This window comes from Pseudopodoces humilis, chromosome 17 (assembly GCF_049639895.1).
Source record: "Pseudopodoces humilis isolate 2021_Gansu_Grassland_sample_001 chromosome 17, ASM4963989v1, whole genome shotgun sequence".
Taxonomy (NCBI): Eukaryota; Metazoa; Chordata; class Aves; order Passeriformes; family Paridae; genus Pseudopodoces; species Pseudopodoces humilis.
This window is the reverse complement of record NC_142216.1, coordinates 1,557,166-1,582,204: the sequence shown is the minus strand read 5'-3', so window position 1 is coordinate 1,582,204 and position 25,039 is coordinate 1,557,166. Positions and strand designations below refer to the sequence as shown.

The 25,039-nt window shown below is 60.0% G+C and overlaps 1 protein-coding gene and 1 long non-coding RNA gene across 3 annotated transcripts; one reads left to right on the top strand and one right to left on the bottom strand.

Moving 5' to 3' along the window:
- Positions 1-5,884: 5,884 nt before the first annotated feature.
- On the bottom strand, positions 5,885-7,118 carry LOC106628220 (uncharacterized). Its single transcript, XR_001331499.1, has 3 exons — positions 7,031-7,118; positions 6,881-6,953; positions 5,885-6,102 (listed from the first exon to the last, which is right to left on the bottom strand). It is a non-coding gene; the product is annotated as an uncharacterized LOC106628220 (long non-coding RNA).
- Positions 7,119-9,615: 2,497 nt separating this feature from the next.
- ARHGEF37 (Rho guanine nucleotide exchange factor 37) lies at positions 9,616-22,157 on the top strand. 2 transcript variants are annotated; one of them, XM_014253028.2, is made up of 13 exons: positions 9,616-9,742; positions 11,764-11,967; positions 12,306-12,429; positions 12,718-12,865; positions 13,597-13,796; positions 14,282-14,412; positions 14,879-14,983; positions 15,604-15,714; positions 16,348-16,671; positions 17,304-17,432; positions 17,776-17,971; positions 18,380-18,552; positions 18,831-22,157. In XM_014253028.2, exons 2-13 carry the CDS (start codon positions 11,776-11,778, stop codon positions 19,038-19,040), a joined length of 2,043 nt encoding a protein of 680 aa, XP_014108503.2. In that variant the 5' UTR covers positions 9,616-9,742; positions 11,764-11,775; the 3' UTR covers positions 19,041-22,157. The 2 variants fall into 2 exon arrangements, with proteins under 2 accessions (XP_014108503.2, XP_087919840.1); XM_088063714.1 differs by having other exon boundaries at positions 16,342-16,671.
- Positions 22,158-25,039: the final 2,882 nt, after the last annotated feature.

Genomic DNA, 25,039 nt, shown 5'->3' with positions numbered 1-25,039 from the left:
GTGTGGCTGGAGGGATCCAGTCCCTCCACATTCCATGGGCAGTGTCCTGCCCGGCACCCACCCACGCCAAGGGCACCCAAAGGGGTGCTGCTGGCCACCCCTGCCAGAGCCACTTGTCCCTGCCCTCCTGGGGCTCCCTCCCCTGCTCTGGCACAGGGCTGTGGGGAGCCAGCCCAGGGAACTGCTCCAGGTTGAAAATAACTCCATTTTTCCGGAACAGTCTGACACTGGCAGCCTTTGCCAGGCTGGATCTCAGTGCAGAGCTTCAATGCCAGTGCTGGCACGAGGCAAGAGGCACCATTATTCTTGGCAAGGGCATCTGCTTGAAGTGTTTGCATGCAACCCTCAGAAAGTTGTCAGCCCCTGTAGTTACAGCCAGCACAGGCGATGCCTTTTTGCCTCAGCAGGGATGTGAGCAGCCATGAAATCATGGGATTTCATCTCCGGCACTGCTGCAGGAGAGAACAGCCTGGACAAGGCTGCGACAAGACTCCCCCACTAATGCCAAACTTGACCTCATGATGTCTCCAGACAGATCCCAGCACCCACAGCCATTGTGCCTTGCTCATCCTCCAGCAGGGAAAGGACATGGCAGGCCCTGGAGGTGGGACATGGGATGGGACAGAGCAGGAGCAGGTGGGGACGGTGGCACAAATCTCATTCTTGCAGTGCTTGGGTTGAACCGAAGGTCTGTGTCCAGGGAGGTGTCCAGGAGCCAGCAGTGCCACTTACAAGCCTGTAAGAAGTTAGAGGGGAATTCTACAGTCTGGGACATTCTTGGCTGTTTGGAGAGAGGGTTTTTTTGTGGTTTTTTTGTTGGTTTTTTTTTTAAGTACTGGAGGAAAAGGGGGATTTTCAAGTAACTTGGATGATTCACAGGAATGTTGTTAGTGCACAGCTGAAACTCCACCAATGAAATTGTTCCTTTGAAGACTTTCCTGCAGACAGTGTGGAGCTGAGGCCCAAACTTCCCAGTGATGCCAGGGTTGAAATTGCTTTGAGTGCTTGAGAGGATGCACTGGGAGGTGAGGAAAGAGAGCCTGAAGAAGTCATGGGCCCAAAAAGATGTAAATGGCAGCACAGCTGATTCACTGCATGTCAAGTGCTGTGGAGAAGTGTTCAGCAGCAGCTTCTCTGGTGCTTTTGAATTAATTACCCTGCTGGTGTGCAGAGTTCTGGTGTTTGGCAGCCAAGGCACATTTCCTCTGTGGCTGCTTAAATCAGACAGGTTCAAATCACTGAGGTGAGTCTGCTCTAACACAAAATAATTCAGGTGCTGGAAGACAGCTGATACACCTGGGAGTAAATCATCCTCCTAAGTGCTATTTCTTGAACATATTAGGGAACTTTTATACATGTCCTGTGCTGTGGTTTAGGGTGCCAGGGAGGATAAGAGGAACAAAAGCAGCTGGTGCAGTGTCTGCTGCTGGTCCCAGTGCAGGATCTGGCTGGACATTGCTGCTCCCCAGTGGCAGGAGCCAGCTAAGCACAGTCTGTCCCAGTGGCACCATCACCTTTTTGGGGTGCTCTGGATCTCTTTACACATCAGGGGAGAAATTACACGGAGCTGGAGCAGAGGCTGGGCTCCCCTTGTCAGGACATTACAGACCCTTCCAATTTTTTTTTAAAGCAAGTTCCTTCCTGCCCAAACATCTTCTCTACTCAATGGATGAGCTTTTCAGGTCGTTCAAAAGCTGATGCTTGCTGAGATTAAAAAAAGCCCAACAATGGGCTGAGAGATGCTGTTTGATTATGCCTGAATTTTTTTCTCTCCCCTCCTCCAAAGATCATCACGAGCTCCGGTTCATTTGCGTTTGGGAAGAGCACAGGGTGGAAAGTGCCAGATAAGGGGAAAGGCTCATCACATGTTATTGTCAGCCCAGCACTGGAAATATCACTAATGAATCAATCAAGCCCTTGATGCACAAGGCCCTGCCCCAGCACCCCTCTGGAGCAGCAGCCAGGACGTGTGGGTCCCACTTCAGGGCCTGAGGAGCAGAACAAGCAGGTGAAGAGGGAACGAGCTGTCCCGCCTGGATGCACTTGGGAACGAGCTCTGCCAAGCGCTCCTTCACTGATGGGCCCTCAGCGAGTTTCAGCACTAATGATCAGCAGCTCAGCACAGAGCAGGGCCAGGCTTTGCAGTCTTGTCCACGTTGGGCACTCCAGCCCTCACTAAGGCACCCCAGGAGTGGCTCTGTGGGGTCTCATGGCCACCAGACGGGGACATCCAGCTTCAGCCCCAGAACTGGCTCTGAGACCCTGTGGGGACAGCTGGGCTGGGGCCCTGTGGCACAAGGCAGCTTGTGTTGATCAGAGGGACAGCCCTGGGAAGCAGCAGAAGTGCTCCAAGGACACCCAGAATGCAAATCTGGGAGCAGCAGCGGCCAAGGATGAACCTCCCTCCTGCTTGCACCACTGCAGCTCCAGCACACACAGCACAGGCTCCCTCTGCATCGTCCTCTGCTCAGGGGAGCAGGTCCTGGCAGGGACAGAGCTGGAGGGAGCAGATTTGGCTTCATGATGGGAGCACAGCTCTGCTGGTCACTGTCCTGGACTGAGACTGGCTGAAAATACAGGCAGGATTATTTGTCACTGTGTGAGCTCTCATACCCACACTCCTTCCTGAGCAGCTCCTGTGGGGCTGAGAGGTGCTGGCTGCTGCCTGGCACAGAAATGTCACCCAGCAAGGACGCCTCACCCCCATTAGGGTTCTGCTGGCCCAGTACAAACCCCACTGGTACCTAGGGAGCTGATCAAAATCTTGTGTGACTCAGGCACAATCTCCTCTCCCCGAAGTGAGGCAGTCCCAAGGTGTCCTGTGACCCTGCCTCCAGAGGGACACACAGTGTGTGGTGACTGAACAATGTTCCCTGGGCTGGTGGAGCCACACTCCCAGGCCTGGGATCCCACCTGCCATCACTTGAGCAGAATTTTCACTTTGAAACTTCCCAAGAAAATTCAGACATGTGGGGCCTGCCTCCCCTCCGCAGAGAGCCAAAAATGTCTCAGTCCAGAAGGGAAGCAAGGAGTGCTCAGTGTTGACACGAGGGTGGACCTGCCTTGGGGTGTGACAGGTGACAGCATTCCCCGGGTGAGGAAGTGGTGTGCCACGCTCCCAGGGAGCTCCTGATCTCTGCTTCCATCTCAGGACATGAGATCCTTCCATCTCTCTCACGTGAGAGCCATGTGACAGCTCACCCATACTCTGGCTCTAGCTGTGGCCCACAGCAGATGTTTGCAGTGTTCTTGTCCCAAGAATAGCCCCTGAGCTCCCCCAAGACCTCCAGCCTTAAGGAAGAGGTGGTGGCTCTTTGTCTTTAATAACCCAAAGGATTTTTCTTCCATGAATTCATCCAGTTCCTGTTTAAATGCTTTGCATCTGTCACATCCTGTGGCGAGGAGCTCCACGCTTTAACTACGCATTGCACCAAGAACCACATCCTTTTCCTTGTCCCAAACTTCCCTCCAGGTAGTTTCATTTGGAGCCTGTACTCTGCAGTGGCAGAGCTGGTGAGTAATCCCCCTCCTGCCCTCACACGCCTCCCAGGGCAGGGCAGATCTGCATCACACCCCTCTCCCTCATCCCTTCTCCTGGCCACAGTGCCATTCCTCGTGCAGAGGCTCCTGCAGAGCTTGGGGCATCCCTGCTTCCCTTCTCTGAGCCTCTTCCACATCCCTCTGGAGATGAGGAAGCGAGGAGAGCTGCAGGCAGCATCCTCAGCGTGGGCACATCACCAGCTCACACAGAGCCAGTGCTTCCCTTCTCATCCTCTGCTTCTTCCCTGCTCATTTCCAACATTCAATTTTCTGCTTTCTCTGCTCCAGGAATTTGGGAAGCATCATTTAGCACGACCCCCAGGCTCCCTTTCTGGGAGGAGATGCACCAGTCAGAGTCTATCACTGGGCTACCAGTGTTAGGACTGGTTTTTATGTGTTTTCCTTGCCTTTTCCTGAGTTCCCTTGGCTGCCTTGCAGTCCCCTGCTCAGGGACGTGAACCCAGCGGCTCCAAAGAGCTCAGTGTTGGTGCCAAACACGGCCACTTTGCTGGCCCTGCCCTTTTCCAGATAATTTTTGGACACACTCAATGTTCCTTAGGTAACATCCCTTAGCTGTGAAAACAAACCCTTTATTTCAGCCCTTCCTTTCCTGTAACAACTGCTCTGCCTGGCAGGTTTTTCCTCTCTCCCTCCCATGTCCCTGAGGGGCTCTGGTGGGAGGCTTGGCTGGACATCTCACAAACCAGGTTTCCTTCCCCAATCCTTGCAGGATGGCCCCGTGCTCGCCCTTGGCCAAGAGCAGGAGCCAGGCTTGGCAGAGGGTGTCAAAGCTGGTGGCTGTCACCAGCATGGCCTGGGGACGAGGCCTGGAGCTGGGGTGTAGGCTGGTGAGTCAGGAATTCCTGCCTGATTCCAGTCTTGCAAGAGCTGGAATCTCATTAATAATGGAGACACATTAAAAATGGAGACATCCCTCTGACACTGCAGCCGTCCTGTGGCTGGAGGGAAGGGCATGAAGCAATGGCTGCTGACACACAGGGGAGCTCTGCTTCCAGCAGAAGCTGTGGACAGGCAGAGTGACCTTGGACACTTTGGCAGGAAGCTCCACATTGCCAGAGCTGGGATAACCCCACAGGTTTGGGTGATTCTGAGCTGTACCTGGCCCCCAGGCTGAGCTGCCTGACCTCAGCGCCACCAGAACTGGGATTCCATCATTTTCTATTCCATGGCATGAGCTGCTGGGGTTTTACCACAACGAACTCCTTCCCAGTTAAACATCCTCCCTGCTCTGCCGTGACGTGGTGGGGAGAGGAGGACGTGTGGGCAGCACCGTGAGCTGGCCCTGCATCCCCTCTGCTGCTGCTGCTGGGGCTCCAGGGCCCTCTGGAGCTCTCCTTCCACCTCAACCTCTTTTCACCCCTCCTGGCTTTGTTCAGCCACATCTCCCTGTTTCCTCAGCCTCGGCATCTGGCAGCCCCACCATTCGCAGCTCTCTGAAGCCTCTGGTGATTATGTCCCCCAAACTGAAGGGGGATCCAGGCATTAGGCTGCTCCCATGGAAAAGCTCTTGGCCGTGAACTTCCCCAGCCTGTAGCACAGAGCTCAGGGCTGCCCAGCCCTGCCCTCCCTCCCAGCACAGCCTGGAGCCTGTGACCTGCCAGGTCTTTGTTTTAGGTGTCCTCCCCGTGCTGTGAGACCCAGCTGAGCCCCACGGGTGGGTTTCTGCCTCCAGCAGGGGAACAAGCACCCAGTGGCTCTCCCAAGGGACACCTGTCCCACCTGCCTGTGGCAGAGACACGCTCCTGGGTCCGTCAGTGGAAAAAGGGATGGGAACACTGCACAGGGACTGGCTCTGCAGCTTGAGGGGGCTCTCACCTCCCTGCCACCCCTCACTTCTCTCTGAAGCAAGAGAAGTCAGCTCCTGCAGCTCCTCCTGCTCAGGCAGCAGCTACTGCTGTGACTCCAGAACATCCACTCCTGCAGGAATTTGTCTGGAGGAGCCGGTGGGACTCCAGAGGTGTCTGATCCCAAAGGATACAGTGATTCTCGAGGGGATGTGCCTCCCCTCGGCTTCTCACGCCCTCACCTTGCTCAGGAGAGCGGCAGCACCCAGGGGTGGCCGTGGGCAGGGGGTGCCCGGGTGTGTGGGGTGCCCACAGGGAGGAGGAGGAGGAGGAGGAGGAGCTCAAGTGGAGTTCCAGCTCCACGGGTGGGTGGCTGTGATGACGCGGCAGGCGCAGGAATCCTACAAAGTCAGGCAGGGAGGAGATCAGTATTGGATCAGTGGAAATGAGTAATCAGCAGAAAACACCAGAATTTTCTGAACTCTTCTTTTCTCATGTCTTGTTACCTCCTTGCTGCAGGCAGAAGGTCCTCAGTGGGGTGCCCCATGGGTTGCAAGGAGTTTTGTCACTGGCACTGCCCCGTGACAGGGTGTGGTGGCCCTGTCTGGAGCTGGACTGGCCTGGAGACATGTGTCCTTCCTCCCAGAGCTGCAGGATGCTGCAGACACCTCCATCTCTCCCTGCATTCCAGCTCAGGTGCCCATGGACTGCGCACACCTCGGCATTCTCCGTGCTGGTCCTGAGAGAGCAGGATCCTCTGTCAGGACAGAAATATCTCAGAATTCAGTGCCCTCACTCCAGCCTCTGGCTTTCTCCTTGAGCTGTTGTCACCACCAGCTGGCTCAGCTGGCTACAGGGATTCGTGACAAATAGGTGAAAGGCCCAGAGTCACCAGCCCTGGGAGAGAAATTTAGATCTTGGGGTAGGAAAAGCAAGGCAGGGCAGCAGAGGGGAGAAGGAAGGACCACAGACCCTGGTGGACGTGAAACCACAAAAACATGGATCCAGGAGGTTTGTGCTGCTGCAGCCTCAGAGAGGCCAAGAGGGGCTGAAACCTCCTCCATGAAGGAGGCCCATAAATAACCCTCTTGGAAGGAAAGAGCTGACTCTTCATTTACTCTGCCTAGATCAAATCCTATCTGCTTATTTTTAGGCTGTGCTCTGCCTCATGCTGCAGGAGCGTGGCTGGAGCCTGCAGCTCCGTGCAGACCCCTGGAGCTGACAGCATTTCCACCTGCCTGGGAGCCCTGGCTGAGTACCTGGATGGGATTATCCCGAGCAGGCAGGCACTGCCCTCCTTCCCTCTTAAGCACATTAGCTGGGAAAGGAAGAAGGAAGAGGAAGAATGACATCCTTGTGGTTTTTCAGGAGTTGCTCATGCTGGTGGCAAGCTCAGCAGGATGAAAACCTTTAATTTCACAGGCTTTTTCCTCCTTTCCAGTGGCTGGAGCTGCACGGCACAGAGTGTGGGGCTGCAGGCAAAGTCCACTTCCAAGCCCTGCTGTGTGGGAGGAAGTTTTGTGATTAGGACGCACCTGGGAGCACATTCTTGAGCTGCTGTTTTTCTCCCTGTGTTTTCCTTTCCATCCTGTGGTCACCAGGTCCTTTCTAGACGGGAAAGAAATCCAAAGAACAGTAAGAATGGAAGAGATTAAATAGAGGAAATGTAACTTTCCTGTACAAACCTGCTGCTGGGAGAGGAGCCACCCCGCCTGCTGTTATTAGGCAGAGCCTGAACTGTGGTGCTTTGCATGGCTGGAAGCTGTGTTTATTTTCTGAGCAAGCCCTGTTTAACTCAAAGCTTGTCTGGAGCGTTCCCAGAGAGCCCCCTGATGGCTTTAGCTTTCATCCCAATATCCTGAGCATTCATGTTTGGAGTAGCTGGGAAAAGGCAAAACAGCAAAAGGCTTTGCAGGAGCCGGCAAGCTCAGGGTGAGATGTAGGGTGGAAATAGCCCCTTTCCAGGGTGAGGTGATGCCTTCTGCCTGGATGGCAGAATGTTCCTGCCTCCCATCCACCTCCCTCTTCCCGAGGCTTTCACCATGTCCTGTTTTGAGCCAGAACACAGAACCATCATCAGGTGCTCCTCCAGCCCCTGGGCTGAGGCTGTGCTCATCACACGAGGAGTGTCACAGGGGATCAAATCCCACCAGCCTCCTGGGGTTGGGTTTTTTCTGAAATGCTGCCAGAGAAGGGCTGGCAGAGCAGTCCCGCTGTGGCAGTGGCCATGGAGAGGGCTGGGCAATGCCGTGGAGGTGGCTCACCCTCGCAGTTTTGCAATGGGGCTGCACAACTGGCTCTGCTGCAGGAGAAGCCAGTCCTGCCTCCCTGCACGGTGATCCCGCACACGGTCCCACGGGAGATCCCACTCCCCACCACAGCTCTGTGCTGGCAGGGTGGGAGCACACCCGGCTGGGTGCCAGGGGATCCTGCTGGAACACTTCAGCTTGGCCTCACCTGAGCACAGCCCTGCCACACAAACACTCCTGCTCGACCAGCCGGCGCCTGTTTGTTTTGCTCGTGTAAGGAGAGCCAGGGCAGGCAGGCTGGTGTCACAGCTCCTGGGGAACCCTGGAGCGGTGACAGCACTGTCACACTGCTCCCGGTGCTCCCTGAGCCACCCGGGTGAGGCGAGTGGAGCCCCAGCCCAGGGGTGCCAGCAGCAGGGCAGGAAGGAAACAGCTTGTGCTGAGGGAAGGAGCTGTCAGGAAGGAGAGCAAGCCCATCCTACAAGGAACTCGCTGGAGCCGGGCTATCCAGCCTCTGAAAAAGCGGGCTGGAATGGGAAATATGCCTGAGGGAGCACCTGTGGTGTGAGCTGGCCGGGGAGGAGCTGGGCTGGGGGTGTTGGTCCTGCCCGGTGGGATGAAGATGCCGGAGGAGGAGAGAGCTCTGCCCTGCCGGGATTCCCTCGTGGTTCCTGTCCTGGATCATGCACAATGTGCTGATGGGAGCAAAGCAGCTGCGATGTGTCCCGATGGCTTTGCTGGACACAGCAGTAAGAGCTCCTGCCCGAGGATGGAGCTGAGAACTCCGGGCATCAGAGCAGTGCCAGCCCTTTGGACACTGCCCAAGCCCATGTGGCACAGAGCAGCCCGGGGGGGCTTTACCCCAGCCACAGAGCCTGCCAGAGTCATGGTCTTGGCTTGGGACCCCAAGATCTGCACCCAAGCTCTCCCTGGGCAGGATGAGATGTGGGCAGGGGGACAGGATGGCACCAGCACTGGCAGGGAGCCGGTGCAGCAGGTGCATGTGGTGCCCTGTCCAGCCCATATCAGAAAAGGTCCCACAAAAGGACTCAGGGGGAAGGGCTGGAACTGCCAGAGAGCTTGTCCTGGCCCGTGGGGAGTTTTGGATCCAGCCACAGACGCTGCCTTGTCCTACATGAGTCACTGAAAAACTCAGAGTCCTTTTCACAGTGACACTTTCTGCACTGTGGGTCAGCCTGGAAAAACCCCGGTGCTGCCATCCCCTCCCTGTGGTCAGGACAAGGGATCAGCCTCTCTCTTCTCAATAGCTTGTTTATAAGGATGCAAACACCTCACCAAGCAAAAAAAAATAACTATCTTCATGCCAAGTAGCCGCTGGTTCCCCATGCCCTAATCTTGGGAACCGCTTCCTCGGTTATATTTTCATTTCTGTTTTCTCTGCCCCCGTTCCCGAGGCTGAGCAGCTGGTAAGGGACAGCAGAGGGGCAGTGCCGGGGACACGCCAGACCTTGGGATAACACACCGGGAATCCCGTGCGTTCACGGATGGGCTGTGGGAACACCAGGGCATTGCTGGGGCTGTACATGGGAGCCACAACAGCGCCAGGGAGACACGGGGGACCTGTCCCTGCTATTCGTGCTGGGGGCGAGGAGGTGTGTCCCTACCCTCCCTGTGTGTCCCGGTGTGTCCCTGCTCTCCATGTGTGTCCCTGCTCTCCCGGTGTGTCCCTGTGTGTCCCCTGCCCTCCAGCCGCACAGTGCTCCGGGGGTTGGATGGAGGGCGGCACCGAGGGCGGACACAGAGCGGGGTATCGGCTGTTCTGGCTGATGGGAGCGGTGCCGGTGCTATTCCCGTTCCCGTTCCCGTTCCCGGTGCCGGGGGAGGTGCGCTCGGGACCAGCCGGTGCCAGCCGGGCCGGCCGCCAGCCTCCCCCGCCCGCCGGCCGTGCGCAGGGACCGCCCCGCTCCGCCCGCCACCGACCGGCTGCGGCTGCCCGGCGGCGGGGCTGGGCCCCCCTGGGCGGGATCAGCCCTGCTCGGGATCATCCCCCTGCTCGGGATCATCCCCCTGCTCGGGATCATCCCCGGCCCGGCCGTGTCCCCCCGTGCCCGCCCGCTGCGGCTGCGGTGGCAGCGCCCGCAGCAGCGGCCGCGCTCGGCGACCTGCGCAACCCCGCCCGGCCCGCAGGTGAGAGCCGGGCCCGGGGGCTTCGGGGGGCAGAGAAGAGCCTGGGCTGCCTGAGGAGCGGGGGTGACGCTCCTGGGGCGCGGTGGGAGCTGCGGACCCGGAGCCGGCGGGGGTCGGCCCGCGGGGAGCGGGGGTCGGGGAGGGCCGGGCCGGTCTCTGCGTTACGGGCAGGGATGGCTTCAGCTCCCTCTGGGCACAGGGATGCTGTTAGGCCCCCTTTAGGGACAGGGATGGCCGGAGCCCCCCTTGGACAGGGGTTTCCAGACCCCCTCTTAGGGACAGGGATGGCCGGAGCCCCCCTTGGGGACAGGGATGCTGTAGCCGCCGAGGCAGCAGTGACAGCTCAAATGCGGGAAGCTGCCTGGGAAGGGGAGGCTGGGAAAACAAAACCTGCTCCTGCGCTGTCTGCCTGCTCCAAGCTGCCCACAAATGCTGCAGTTTAGTTTTGCACTGCACCCTTGTGCCCCGAGGTCTCAGACCAGGGGGGTGAGGGGAGGCAGTGAGGTTCCCGCAGCCTGGGGAACCCCCCAGAGCAGCTCTGTGTTCTGGGGATGCTGCTGGAGGGACCAGGGACACCCAAATACTGGCGTGTCCTGAGCTTCAGGGTGCCCCTCCAGGGCTCAGGGGGGTGTCTGAGATCAGGGCTTTCCTCCTGCCTCCACTGAAGTGGGGTTTTGCTCTCACCCCAGGCCTAGGACACTGGGTTTGCCCGAGAGCCTTTGATGGGAATCCTTCTGCCTGGACACCTCACAGGCACCCAGAGAGGTGCAGAAAAGCCTTCTCCTCCCCATGTGCCGTGGCAGCCAATGCCATGCCACAGGCAGGGGAGGCAGCCACGTCCCAGAGGGCAGGGATGACAGCTGGCAGGGTGGCACAGTGTGCCAAGCTGTGCCAAGCCCGGCTCTCCTCCAGCACAGTGGCGTGTGCCAGGAGGGGCATTGGCCCTGCCCACGGCTCACAGCTGCATCAGCCACTTGTGAGCTGGACCCTCTCCACAGGGAGAGGGGCTGCACCTCTGAAGTGGCACCTGGCATGTTGCAGTCCGGCTGTGGAGGTTGGCACTGGCTGGGCGGGTAGGGTAGGGCAGTCTGTGCCACTGCTTGTGCCATCTGATTTTTATCCTGCCAGGCCACCTCTGTCTTGTCTTTGCTCCTCTCCCACTCTGCAGGCAGGCCTGGCAGCATTCCTGCCCCGGCTGGGGTATGGATCCAGCCCAGCTGTGCCTGTGCTGCTGTGGGCTGTGCTGCACCTCTCGCTCTCAAGGCCTCCCTGCCAGGAGCCAAGCACTGTTTGTGATGCTCTGGGAGCTGCTCATCCTCCCTGGTCTCAGAGCAGAGCATGTTTCCTGAGAAGGAATGGGCAGGAATCAGCTGGGATTTTCCACAGCAGAGAGGAGAGTGTGTCACGTGCTGTGCCACGCAGGGCCCTGGCACTGCCTACCGGGGCCACCAGTGCATCTGGCAGAGGCGTCAGCAGCTCTGCCCTCTTCTCCCCCCGTCCCAGTGGCTTTTAGAGCAGCTCTTGCTGTCACAGAAACATCTCTTGTTCCAGCTCTGCAGAACTGCTCTTTGTACTTCAGACAGGACCCCTGAATGCCAGGCAAGGCGCCAGCGGTCAAGGCAGGGAGGGAACAACTGGCCCTGGCAGCCAGGAGCTGGAGTGGAGGTGACAAACCCTGCTCTGCCCCTGGGGACGGGTCCCTACACTGTGCCAGTGCTGGGTGGCAGCTGCCAGGCCCTGGGGGCCTTTGCCTGCTCCCCAGCCCCACACGTGGGCACCGCAGTGTCGGCGCGTGTGTGGCAGGTCCCTGCCTGCCACACGTGGGTGTCTGCAGCCAGCCTGCTCCTGCCTCCCAGCACGTCATGGCTCCACGGTTTTGGAGCGTGCTCTTAAGTGCAGATGGGTTGAGTGTCCCTGGGGATGTGCTGTGGGGTGTGCCAGGCACAGGGGTGGGAGCAGGGGCACCGAGCTGGGCAGCAGAGCAGCTGGTGCCACCAGGGCTGCCTTTGCCACCCCTGCAGTGTCCTGCTGAGATGGCGAGTGCAGAGCCCGACTCTGAGGAGGCAGCTGAGGCTGAAGAGGCCACCTACGAGGTGATGCCCTGCGACAGGACCGAGCTGAGCCAGCGCCTGGCTGTGGAGGAGCTCATCACCACCGAGGCCAGCTACGTCCACAACATGCAGCTCTGCGTGTCGGACATCCGGGCACACCTCCAGAAGAAGCAGGTGACACGGGCCACCTCCCCCTGCCCAGGGGCTGGGCACTGGAGGGTCAATCTGTCCAGAGCTGTGAGATGCCCAAATCAGTGCAGGGGCTTCTTCCACCTTCCTGTGCTCCCCCAAGGTCTGGGGCTGGATGGATCTTGGGTCTGACTTTCACACTATGACTTTCCCTTGGGAGCCCAGACAGGTCTCAGCATTCCCAAAGCCTCCTGAGACAGAGCATCACTCCAGCTCCTGGGGTGTCCCCTGGGCCAGCTGGAAGCTCACCAGGAGTGCCTCTAAAACACCTGCTCCATCTCTGATGTATTTGGCTTAGCCTGGGGCATCTTTGTTCCCTTCAGCTGCCCGAGCTTGACCTGGAAGGACTCTTCTCTAACACCGACGACATCCTCCATGTGTCCAGACGGTTTCTGAAGGGTCTGGAGGCCACGGCGGGCCAGGGGCAGGAGCAGCTGCTCTGCATCAGTAAGTGGTGCAGTGCCAATGGCTGCCCTGTGCCCACTCTGTGTGTGTGGGGTGGGGGGCCAGCCCAGCCCCCTGCCCTGACACCTCCTGCCCCTGGCTGACCTGCCCAGCCTGCAGACAGCCATGGGGGCAGCACCAGGCCCAGCTTAGCAGGGTGCCCGGGGGGCAGAGCCCTGCCCTGGCACGCTTGGCATTGCTCCACTGGCTTCACCCTTCCAGCAGGCTGGGGAGAAACCCCTGAGCCCACAGGAAAGGACCCTCCTCTCCAGCCCCTCTCTCCTTCCCCAGGCACCCTGTTCCAGGAGTTCAAGGAAGAGATGGAGACCGTCTACAAGATCTACTGTGCCAGCTACGACCAGGCCCTGCAGCTGGTGGAGAGCTACCGCAGGGACCCCCGGCTGCAGGAGGAGATCCTGGACACCCTGAATGCCACCGTGTAGGTCCCTGCTGCTGAGCCACCGCCTCCCTGTCCCTGCTTCACATCCTGGCTTTGCCCTTCTCCTCTCTGGACAAGCTGCCTGCGTGGATCTGTGTCACCAGGCTGGGTGTCACAGCACAGCCAACACCTTTGTGGCATTTTCTGGTGTAATCCCTGGCAGCCTGTCCTAGACCCTTGGTTCATAATCTTTTATCATGGAATCTCACCCAAAATAAGGGATGGGTGACATCCACAGCTGCTGCCTTCCCCAGGGAGGGCACATGGACCGGAGAGACACAGGCTGGCCCTAGGGGACCCAAACTTTCAGAGGGTCACAAACACTGTCAGAGCCAGGAGAAGCAGGAGCGGCAGTGGAGGAGCTCCTGGCATTTGCTGCCTAGGACACAGGCAATATGATTCCCAAAAGACAGATGCCTTCCCTGTGGGTGGGAAGGGAGTCGCTGCCAGCACCTCCCTCCCTGCTGCCCGCAGAGCAAGCGCTGATCCCGTGTCCCAGGGCTGGACAAGCACAGCGCTGCTCAGGGAGGCAGGACACCCAGCCAGGGCTGGCACTGCCCTCGGGGCTGGCAGGGACACAGTCCCCCTGCAGCTGGAGGAGAGCAGAGGTTCACAGCCAGAAATGCCCCATGACTTCTGGCCTGCTCTCTGCTGAAAACACTCCCGGAGAAGCCGTGGAGAGCAGCAGGGCAGGAAGGCACCAACCCTGAGCAATCCCCCCTCTCCATCAGGCCTCACACAGGCGCATCAGACCTCAGCTTCTTCCTGGTGATGCCCGTGCAGAGGGTCACCAAATACCCTCTGCTGCTGGGGAAGATCCTGGAGAACACCCCGAGCAGTGCCAGTGCCCACTCAGCCCTGCAGGCAGCGGCTCGTGCCATGGCCCAGGTCAATGCCAACATCAACGAGTACAAGCGGCGCCGGGAAGTGGGTGAGTGGCCAGGAGCTGGGTGCAGGTGGGGCACAGCACCCAGCCCAACCCCTGTGGTCTCCTGGGCCACTTAAATCAGTTCAAAGCTCTCCTGCCCTCCACTTAATCCTGCCTGGTGGAGCTGCAGGCTGTGCAGGCAGCTCCTGGAACTGCTCTGGTCCTGTAAATGCCACTCTGGGCAAGACCCCAAGGCTGCAGGAGCAGGGTGGCATGGGGGGGCTGAGGACAAAACCAGTCTGTCCACATTCCTGGGGCAGGGGAGCAGGGAATAACAGTCCTGCTCTTGGGATAGGAGAAATCAGGCTCCCCACAGATGGCAGCTCACCCTGCTTTTTGATTTTCCTGGTCTTTCCCTTCTTTGATGTGGCTTGTGCTTATCCTGTTGATCAGCCCTGTGCTGCTCACCTTCTGCTGCCTGCTCAGCCGTGAAGTCTCCTCTTCTGATCTTTTCTCCTCCCTATTTTGCCTCCTCCCACCCGAGGCAGCAACCAAATACAACAAGGCCGAGCACCTGACGCTGCGGGACCGCCTGGCGCGCCTCAACACCCACTCCATCGCCAAGAAAACCACGCGCCTCAGCCGGCTCCTCATGCACGAGGCCGGCATCGTGGCCAAGGTGGGCAGCCCTCACCCCCTGCCCCACCCCGGGACCTGCTGCCCTTCCTTGGGGCGTTTCTGGGGCGTTTTGCTGCTCCTGAGGTGCCTCAGTAACAGAATGGGGAGCCAGCGTGGAGTGGGGTGGCTGGTGCTTGGTTCTCCATCAGGGCCTGTGGGATAGCAGGGATGCAGGGATGCAGGGATGCTCACTCCCCACCCCAGAGCATTGCTGGGCTCCACTTTGGCCCCCAAAGGACCTACAGGATACCCCCAGCAAAAGGAAAGACACCCCTGTTCTCCCCAGCACCACGACCACACCAAGAGCCTTGTTGCTGCCTGCACCGATGTTTTCACCCTTTTCCAGATTCATGGAGCCCCACAGGGTCTGCCCTGCCTGTCCCAGCCCCGTGAGCTCCAGGCAGGTGCCGCCAGTGATGGGCATCAGCCCTGGCCACGCTGGTGACAAGCTGCCTCTTTCCTTCCAGACTGAGGACAAGGAATATGACGACCTGGAAGAGAGATTCCAGTGTGTGGCATCCAGTGTGGCCACGCTGAAGGAGAATGTGGAATCCTACCTGGGCCATTTAGAGGTAAAACCTTGACCACTGGCCCAGGGGTTGGCTCCATCCCCTCAGGATTGTGGAATGTTTTCAAGCCCTGTGGAAACCAGGAGCAGTTGGGGATGTTCAGGGATTTGCAGCTGAGCTGTTGTGTCAGGGAATTGCACAACATCCAAGGATTGCTCAGGTCCAGGGGAGTTTAAACCAAAGCTGAGGCTTTGGCAGCACTGTCTGAGCTGGTGTCATCTGAGAATAATCTGTCCTTAAACTTATCATTATTTCAGGGTCTTAAATGATTGAAAAGGCCGGGTGTTGTTCGGCCTGGGAATTCTTGCTTTAATAATGTGTATAAGGCAGAAACGTCCCCAGATCTGTCCTGACAACAAATTGCCCTTCTGAAATCACCTGGGTCAGCAGCTGCTACGATTTTCTCATGGAAATCCCTTGGGGGCATCTGAGGAAAATGAAAGTCTGAGTGTTGGCAGAACACGCAATCCCCAGACACAGCATTACAGGGAAAGCCTGGGGAAGTGGCCCAGGGTTCAGCAGCAATTCCTGGGCTGGAAAGGCCTTGCAGGAAAAGATTGACAAGGGCTGCCCACACAGGATTATTGGGAAGGAGGTAGAGCGTGATGCTTCCCCCCTTGCAGGCGTTCCTGCTGCCCACCCCACACCGGTGCGAGCTGCAGATGGACGAGGGACCTGCCCTGCAGCACCGCCGCCTCTCAGAGCTCCTCCAGAGCACCGTTTTCCCAGAGTTTGTGAGTTCTCCTTCCCTGCACGTGCCCTTCAGCCCTCACACCTTCTGCCAGGCCGCAGTGGGGCTGGCAGCCAGGAGCTGAGGGCAGCCCAGTGTCCTCACAGCCCCCCCAGGGCAGCAGGCAGAGCCAGCAGCAAGTAACAGGATCCAGCTGCAGTCACTGACACATGAAGCGAGGGAGCAGCTCCAGGGGAGAAGGGAGGGCAGAGGGACAGAGACAGCACAGCTCCTGAGCCCTTCCAGGGTTGGGATGAGCTGCAGTGTCCCTCTGATGTGCATCCAGGGAGGTGGGGAGGAGACCAGAACACCCCAAGGCACGGGGCCCTTAAATGGGCTCTGGGCAGGGCTGTGGGGAGAGCTTTGGCTGAGACTGCTCTGAGCCATTCCAGGGTTCTGCCCAGCTGTTTGCACAGAGCACAAGCTGGGAATTGTGTCAGGCATGACTGCCCCCTCCCAAGGGTTTGCATTGGTTGGCATCCTATGTGCCCTCAGGGAAAGATGTCCCAGGTGCTCCCCATCCCAGGGGATGTCCCAGGGTGTCCCACATCCCCCAGCCTCCTTCCCCCTGGCCCTGGCAGCTGCTGCTCCCACGGGCTCCCGTGGAAATGGGGCTGCTCTCACCTGGCAGAAGCAGTGTGTGCACAGGTTGGTGTGGCAGCCCCTCTGCAGCCTCTCAGACATGCTGGAGGGGCCCCAGCAGCTGGTCAAGAAGCGCCTGGACAAGCTGCTGGACTACGAGGAGATCCAGGAGAGGAAGAGCGAGATGGGCAGCGTGAGCTACGATGAGGAGGCAGCCATGAACACCTACCTGGCCATCAATGACCTGCTGCTGGCCGAGCTCCCCCGCTTCAACCAGGTGGCTGTGCAGCTCCTGGGGCAGATCCTGCGCTCCTTCAGCGCCCTGCAGCTGGACTTGGCTGCCCAGGTCCTGCACCAGGCACAAAAGGAGCTGGAGCAGGTGAGTGGGACCCCTCAGGTGCACGAACTGAGCTAGAACTGCCTTCTCCAGGTTTGGGAGATCTCTCAGACAGCATCAGGGCACTGAAGTTCTGAACCTGCCCTTGCAGACACACAACTCCCTGTGGAGCATTTGTAAGAATCTCCCTTCCTTCCTGCCCAGGGAAATCCAAATTTTCTCTTCTGCACTGTCAGAAACTGTTCTGCTTTCTGTTTGTGGGCACTACTGGTAATTTATTGAGGTGCTGCTGTCTGAGAGATCAGTGTGAACTCGGAGCTCCTGAGAGCCAGGAAGGCAGGGAGGAGACAGGCAGCTCCTGGGCTGGGGAACTGCCTCCCCCAAGCCCATCCCCTGGGAGATGTCTCCCAGAGCTCCTCACTGCTGAGCCTGGTGTTTGCAAACACGGAGAGTGAGGGCTGTCCAAAGCCCTGGCCTGAGCCAGGACCAGGGGGAGAACAAGGTGCAGCTCAAAGCCAGAGAGGAGCACCTTTGATCCCCTGTGCAAGGTGAATTTAGTGGTCAGGTCTGGTCTTCTGCTTTCCCACCCTTTTTCTTCCTCCTGCTTCCCTTCTGCCCCTACCCAGAGCTCTTCCTCTCTCAGGGCCCTCCCTGATGCCAGTCTGTCTCCACAGCTGCCCCATGGCCACATGCCCCTGCCCAGCTTCTGGAAGGTGGTGGAGGACAGCCTGCAGCAGTCGGGGGCTCAGCTCCGTGCCTTCTGCCAGGCCTTTGAGACCGTCACCCCGAGCCCTGGCGCACAGGTAGGGCTGGGCAGGGCACGGCTTGGGCCAGCTGGATAAAGAGAGGGACTGGGCTGTGGCTTCCCAGTGCAGAAAATCCCCTTGGTGGGGAGGCTGGCTCAGAATGTCACCCAGGGGGTTGCCACAGTGTTTTCCCCAAGCCCCTGAGAGCAGCTGGCTGGGGATAACCAGGGATGAAACAGCTCAGCTCTGCTGGTTCTGGACACTCCAAACCTGGGGGTGGAGCAGGGAGTGTGAAGGAGTTTCTCCTGTCCCTGTCCCTGGGCTGTGATCCTGCAGGAAGGAGAGCAGGTGTACCCCCTGTGTCTCAGCCAATGCTCCTCTGTCTCGTGCTCCCCACCAGCCTCTGACCCCTGCTGAGGAGAGGAAGGTCCTTTCCCTGGTGAGCAAGCACGGCCCAGACAAGCTTTACCAAGTGACCAGCAACATCAGTGGCAGCAGAGACTTGGACCTGACCTTGCTGAGGGGACAGATCGTGGCTCTGCTGCAGAGCGCCGACACCAAGGGCAACACGAGCAGGTGGCTGGTGGATGCTGGAGGTACTGTGAGCACTGTGGGCAGCCTCTCCTCACCTTGGCACCAGGGCCAGATTCACCTGAATCATTTCCTTACCCTGGGTGAGACAGCAGGCCGTGGTCTCCTGGCTGCTCCCTTCCAGCCCAAGGCCACCTCAGCTTTGCCATCAGCTGTAAGGTTCAGCTGTCCTGGCTGATCCCCCAAGGGAGCACTCCTCAAGTGTCATGGCTGGGAAAGGAGAATCCACACACACAGAAAGATCTGGAATTCTTTTTTTGGCGGGGATTTCTCCTGAATATCCCCTAGAGATGGACTAGTTTGAGCAGGGCTGCTGTGCCATGCCAGGCAACAGCCAAAACATCATTCCTGTCTCCTCCAGCCGGTCCTGCACGTGCAGGGCCCCATGAGCTGTGTGTGTCCATGTCCTGCAGGTCCCCGAGGGTTTGTTCCTGCTGCAAAGCTCCGGCCCTATAGCCCAGTGCAAGCCCAGCAGCCTGGGATGCATCTGCTGCCCCTGGACAGTGGCACAGAGAGAAGGAGACATTCCTATGCATCCCCCGAAGCTCCCAGGCCACAGGTGGCCACCTTCACCCCAACATTCCAGGTGAGAGTGGGGGACATCCCCAGGGTCATTTCCAGCCACCCCACCCTGCTGGTCCTTGTGTGGCTGGGGAGGTGGACCTGCTTTTCCAGGTGTCCTCCTTGCTGGGACCAGGGTGGACGGGCCAAGAGAACTGTCCTTGGTGGGTCACCAATCCCTCCATCCGTGCCACTGCTGTGCTGCCCTCTCAGAACTGCCTGTCCTGCCACATCCTTCCCCCCTTGACTCCCAGCTCCAGCAAGGGCTTCCTCCCTCCCTCCTTCCTTCCCTGCCTTGCACAGGTGGTCGCCGGCTTCTCCTTCGCAGCCAGGAGCCCGCAGGAGGTGACGCTGCAGGCAGGGCAGCCCGTGCTGGTGCTGGAGCCCCACGACAAGAAGGGGAGCACGGAGTGGAGCCTGGTGGAGGTGAACGGCCAGAGGGGCTACGTGCCCTCCAGCTACCTGGTGACGGTCCCCGTGCAGGACCCCGCGGGCTGGAGCTTGCCCGTGTGAGCGCGGCCAGCCCGCACCAGGGGCACAGGATGGGAGCAGCCAGCTCGGCACCCCAGGGCACCTCACAGGAGATGCTGCAGGGAGCAGCCCCCGGCTGGGAAGGTGGTGGGAGGCACCTGGGGACACGGCCCAGGGACGTGGGCATGAGGGTGGCACTTGTGAGGGTGCCGGGTGTGTGTTGGCACAAAGCAAAGCAGCACCAGGGAGCGAGGGCAGGTGGCTGCAGTTTTCCAGGGATTTGCTGAAATCCCTGCAAGTGGCAAACGTGTGCTGGGGCTGATGAGGCAGCGCCGTCCCTGGTTACAGCAGGACCGAGCAGCAGAGGTGCAGCACTGCAGAGGGGTCCTCGGCCAGGCGTGGGGCACCTGGACACCTGGGCACTGAGCACTTGGGCACTGGGGCACCTGAGTGCCTGCGAAACTGGGCACCTGGGCACTGGGGCACCTGAGTGCCTGCGAAACTGGGCACCTGGGTACCTGAGACATTTGCTACCTGAGGACCTGAGAAGGTGGGCACCTGAGAATTTGGCTACCTGGGCTCCTGTGTCAGCGCTGCGCTGTGGCCGCCAGAGGGCGCCCCTCACCTGCTCCCAGTGCCCGCCCGGCCCGTACTGGGAGCACTGGGAGCACTGGGAGCGCTGGGAGCACTGGGAGCACTGGGAGCTTTGGTGCGGGAGTGCGGGGCCGCAGCGCGGGGGTTCCGCACCGCTCAGGGCACGGAGATCGCCACTCCCGGGACCCCCCGTTCCCCTGCGACCCGCACAGATCCCCGAGACGGGTGGAAGAGGTTTTTGGGAGAATCAATCCGTGTTGATCCTGACCTAAGGCTCTGTTTGAGAACGGAGACAGCCTCCCTCCCACCATTCCCGAGGTGTGCCAGCTCCGTGCCTCAGTTTCCCCCGCTTTCAGGAGATGCTGGTGGCGCCGAGGCGGGCAGCCGTGCCCACGGCAGCCCTGCCATGGTGCCAGAGGGGACCCGAGGAGCCCCCCGGGGCTGGCACCGCACGCTGCCCATCCCTCGCAGTGGAGCTCCCGGCTGGCGTCGGCCCGGCTGCCCTGGCCTCCTGGCTCTGCCCGCATCAAAGGTGCCCGTGGCGGCTTGGCGAGCGCCCTGCCCTGCCCTGCCCTGCCGTGCCCGGGGCCAGCAGCACGCCCGGCCACCCACGGGCTCCCCACAGGCTCCCCAGGGCTGGTTTGGGGCAGAGTGGGGTGGCTGGGGGGCAGCCACCTCTGCCCAGGTGCCATTGAAAGCCCCGAGGAGATGCTCACCAACACCAAAGCTGGGAGGGGACAGCAGTGCCAGGGTTGGGGACATGTCCTGGGGATGCTCCCAGCCTGGGGAAAGGCTGATGGTTTCCCTCAGAAAGGGAAAATGAGGAGGTTGGGGGTTGTTGAGCAGGGGTTGTGTGTCTTGCCTGCAGCCACAGGGCTCACCCCTCCAGCTCCCTGCAGATGGCTCCTCTGGATTTTTCCACCCCTAATCAAATCACATTAGGTCGGGTTTCCCTCCCGAGTCACCTTCCTGCCAGCTCCGTGGGGTGCACAAGCAATCGGCCCTGTGCCAGGCGGTGGCGGCAGTCGGGCAGCTCCTGCTCCACAGCCCTCGGCTGCCTGAGGCCCTTCAGAGGCTTCGAGGGGACAGTGGCACAGGGGGTGCTGAGCCCGCTGCTGCCTGGGCCCCGATCTTCCCCCTGGAAGGAGATGTGGGGTGCTCAGGACTGCACAGGACATCCAGCAAGCGGCTGGTTCCTGCCGGGAAGAGGGAAATGAGCTCATGTGGCTTCTCCAGTCTCTGGATCCCGAGGGGTGAGCTGGGCTCTGCAGTTCCCCCAGTCCTGCTGCCACCCTCGATGGCCAGGGGACCTTTCCCGGGGGTCTGTCCCCAGGATGGGGCCTGGTACTTGCCCGCATCCCTCCTTTGTCCCTTGAATTCCCGGCGCTGCCGCTGCCCTGAGCCTGGAAGTGCCCTCTGGGAGTCACGGGAGGGCACGGGGCTCTTCCAGCCTAAACATGAGTGGGGATAAAGGGCACAAGTGTGCCTTTAAATAGCCCGTCAAGGACAGGCTCTCCCGGGAAGAATGCTCTGGCTGGCCCGGCGGAACATGCCTGTGCCCGCGGGCACGGGGGGACAGCGGGGCAGGGCTGCTCGCCACGAGGGCAGGTCAAGGTTAGGCACGGCCCTGGCCCGCTGCCACCGTGCCACGGCTTGGCACCAGGGGAGCAGAGCCGTGCAAACAGGGAAACGAATGCCAGGCCAGGGGTTTGCCGTGCCCGGGGCTGATCTGGAGGTGGCAGCGGAGCCGCCTGTGCTGCCCGCCAGCCCGCACGGAATTTGGCACCGGCGCTGCCTGGCTGCCGGAGCAGCCTCCGGAGCAGCTCCGCTTGTCCCGAAGCGGCTGCTGCGCTCCTGTCCGGGCTGATTCATATCCTGGACGTGCAGGCATTTGGATCTTGTCCAGCATCGGGCTGGGACAGCGCACGGCCGTGTCCCCAAGGCGCGGGTGCCAGCCCAGGACGGGGCCGCTCCGGCTCTGCTCTGCCTGTCTGCTGCTCCCTGGGGACACTGCGGGGCCACAAAGCACGTCCAGGGTGACATCCCGGGATGGCAGGAGGATGGCTGGGTGCTCAGGTGTCCGTGTGCCCACCGCCTCTGCTGGGGCGCCCCGGGGACAGGGAGGAGAGAGAAAAAGCAGCTGCCGCGCAAACCCCGAGCCCAGGCTCCCAATGCCGGGCCCCTCCGGGGTACAGAAAGGCAGAGGACACAAAGGGTCGGAGCGGGGAGCCAGGAGGAGCAGGGTGGCTGCCCTGGGCTGAAGGGCACAACCAGCCCGAGTGGCTTTGGGAGCTCGAGTTCTGCCAGGCTGAGCTGGCTCCGAGCAGAGCCAGCCTGTGCCGCAGTGCTCCCGGCCACCCGCCCGTGTGGTGGCCCACGAGGAGCAGCCCGGGCACCCGGGAGAGCCAGCCGGGACCAGCGTGGCCCGAGGAGGGGCTGAGCCCACGCCGAGCGAACCTGGGCTGTGCAGCAGGAGGGGAGCTGTGAGCAGCAGCGCTGGCTCCGGGCTGGTGCAGCTGGCACCTGAATTGTCTAATAAAGTGTGAAATTGCTTTCATGCTCTGCTACCTTTGCTGAGCTGGACCGTCATTACAGCCCCCCCGCACCGGCTGCCGCCGTGTCCCCCCGTGTCCCGCTGTGCCCCCCCGTGTCCCGCTGTGTCCCCCCGTGTCCCGCTGTGTCCCCCCGGGCCCGGCCCAGCTCTGCAGCCCCCCTGGCCCGGGATCCCCTCCCTGCCCCTCAGAGCTCTGCGGGGCACCCCCGCGATGGGGGTCCGTGCCGTGGGGATGGGCTGGATCCCTGCCGTGGGGCTGGGGGCTGCCGTGGGGGCTGGGCTGGGTCTCTGCCTTGGGGCTGGATCCGTGGGGCTGGGGGCTGCCGTGCCGCCCCCTTATCGCACGGGATGCCCGGGGCTGCAGGGATCGGCTCAGGTGGGAGCCCTGCCCTGCGGCTGAGCCGCTGCCAGAGCCCTGCCCCGGCTCCATCCCGGAGCCTCCTGCGGCTGTACAGAGCTCCCACCCTGGCAGGGACAGAGGGACAGCCCGGCCCCCCCCGCCGGTGGGTGACGAATTGCTCCTGAGCCAGCTGGCTGTGCACAGAAACTGTTCTCCACCTCTAATAACAATAATCAATCACCCTGCTGTGGGCAGGGGACGTGCGAGGTTTTCCAGGGCTGGGGAGCTGGTGGGGCGAGCAGGGGGATTTGGGGGGGCTCCCCAGGGGGACACAGAACCCTCTGCTCCGGTGGTGGCTTCCCTCCAGCGCTGCCCAGCAGGAGGGCAATCCATGACCAGGTACACACGCTGCCAGGGGAAGTGCCAGCTCCTCGGGGCTGTGAAAACAGTGATTTTGGAGGGAAAAGCAGCTAGGAGCCCAGATCTGGCATGGGGCACAGGGTGCTCCCTGCTCCAGAGGGTCCCCATGCCAAAGGAGCTGCTGAGTGAGGCCCAGGAAAAGGGATTTCTGCAGGACTCAAGATACTTTGCCCCAGGGAAGTGGTGCCACGTTTTTCCAGCTACTGATAAAATTAAACCCTTGATCTGGTTAAAGATTTAGCCCACAAGGCAAGCCCGGGTAGGACAGCAATGCTGTTAGTGCCACTGGCTTGGTGACAATTCAATTTTTTCCTAATATCTAACCCAATCCTACTCTCTGTCAGTTTGAAACCATTCCCCTTGTCCTGTCACTGCTGGAGAAAACCAGTCCCTGGGAGCAGCCGGGGGAGCGCACCCTAACCCAGCAGCATTCCCGAGCCCTCCTTCATTGGCATTCCTCCTCTCCCAGCCTGCACAGCCTGTTCCCAACGCCCCAAGCGTTAATTGAATCGCTTTCCCCAGAACTGCCAATGCTTTAGGGACTGGAGCATCTGCACACACCGCGGGCAGCCGGCTCAGCCCTTCCCGCGGGATGCTCCAGCTGCAGGGAAGGAAAACGGAGCGAGCAGTGACAAGGCCAGGTCGATGTGCAGGTGGAAACACCCCCATTGCAAAGAGTCACGGGGTGAAGGGGATGGAGTCCAGCCAGGAGCCCCAAGAGCTGTGGGAACCCCTTGGGAAGATCACCAAGCATTTACACAGGGCTTGGAAAACATCCTGCTCCCCTCAAGGCCGTGTCGGGCACTCCACGCAGCCCATCAAACCATGGGGGCTGTTCCTTCATCTCTGCCCAAAGGAGGAGATCTGTGGGTCTCAAATCTGCCTCTCTTAGGCTGCTCCCGACAGGAGCTACAAGCTGCAGACACGAAGCCTTTTGTGAGCCCGACCGCATCCCGGCTGGGATTTACCTAAAACAGCCCCAGGGAGGAACGGCTGGGCGGGGATGTGGGGGGAGAGGGAGGCAGGCTGCCTGGTGTTTGTTTTTACTAATGAAGCCCCATAATCAAATCATTTCAATTTTAATTGTAAAGCCAGCAGGCAGATTTCTGTCTCCAGATGGGACGTGATAGGAATAGTTGAAGGCTGGGCACGTTCTGCCACTCACCTTAATGCTCGGAACGAGGCAGATGGGAGCAGCACTGGGGAGAGCTTGCGGGGAAGAGCCTGCTCCCCCAGGGATGAGGATTTGAGCTGGGATCAGACCCAAAGCCTCTCCTGCCTTGTTGACCGAGGGAAACTAACCCCTGGCAAGATGTGCTGCACCATTCCCAGGTCTGAGCAGGGGAGGCAGGAGCTGTTTTCCCTGCTTTCATCTCCCAGCTCTGCCGGGATACATGAAATCTATTTGTGGCTTCCACTTACCATCTCATTTTTTGGGTGTTTGGACTTTGGGAGATAAAGGAAAATAAAGAAACTGGGTCATTTTCTATTTATTTGGAAGAGCTGAGATGTTAACCCTCCAGCTGCACAGAGCTCTGCTCATGTCTCTGTGGGACTGCCAAACTCGGAACAAGTGCTGGGGGAGAGGAGAATCCTCCTCCTCAGCGAAGAAAATGTGTCTTTTGCCCAGCTTCTTGTTCAGGCTGGGGGGAACTGGGTACAGTGGGGCTGGGATTGCCCTCCCAATCTAAAGCAGTTACCTCAGGCAATGGAGAAATGGAGCTGGGTTGCTCTGGGAGTGATTAAATCCCCCAAGGAGGGACATTCCTTGCTGCCTACCAGGCCTCAGCAGTCACCCCGGGGCATGGGGTGGGCAAAGAGGGATGTCAAGGAGGGGGAATATCTCCTCTCCTCCCCACCAGAGAGGTTTGTTTCTCCCAAAGTGGATGAAGCCGGAGGTACAGCGTGATCCAGGCGGGTCACACTAAGTATGGAATACCTTGTGCTCCTCTTTGTGCCTTCCCCAGAGCCATAACGGGGCAGAGCCCAGCTCTTATCAGGGCTGGCTGCTGCTGCTGCTTTCACCTCCTCGAGCTGCTGCCCTCCCCATGCCCACAGCCCAGCTCCCAGAGCTGACAGCATTTCTGGAATCCCCTGGAAGGGATCCAGGTGGGGAATGCCATGCACAGAGCA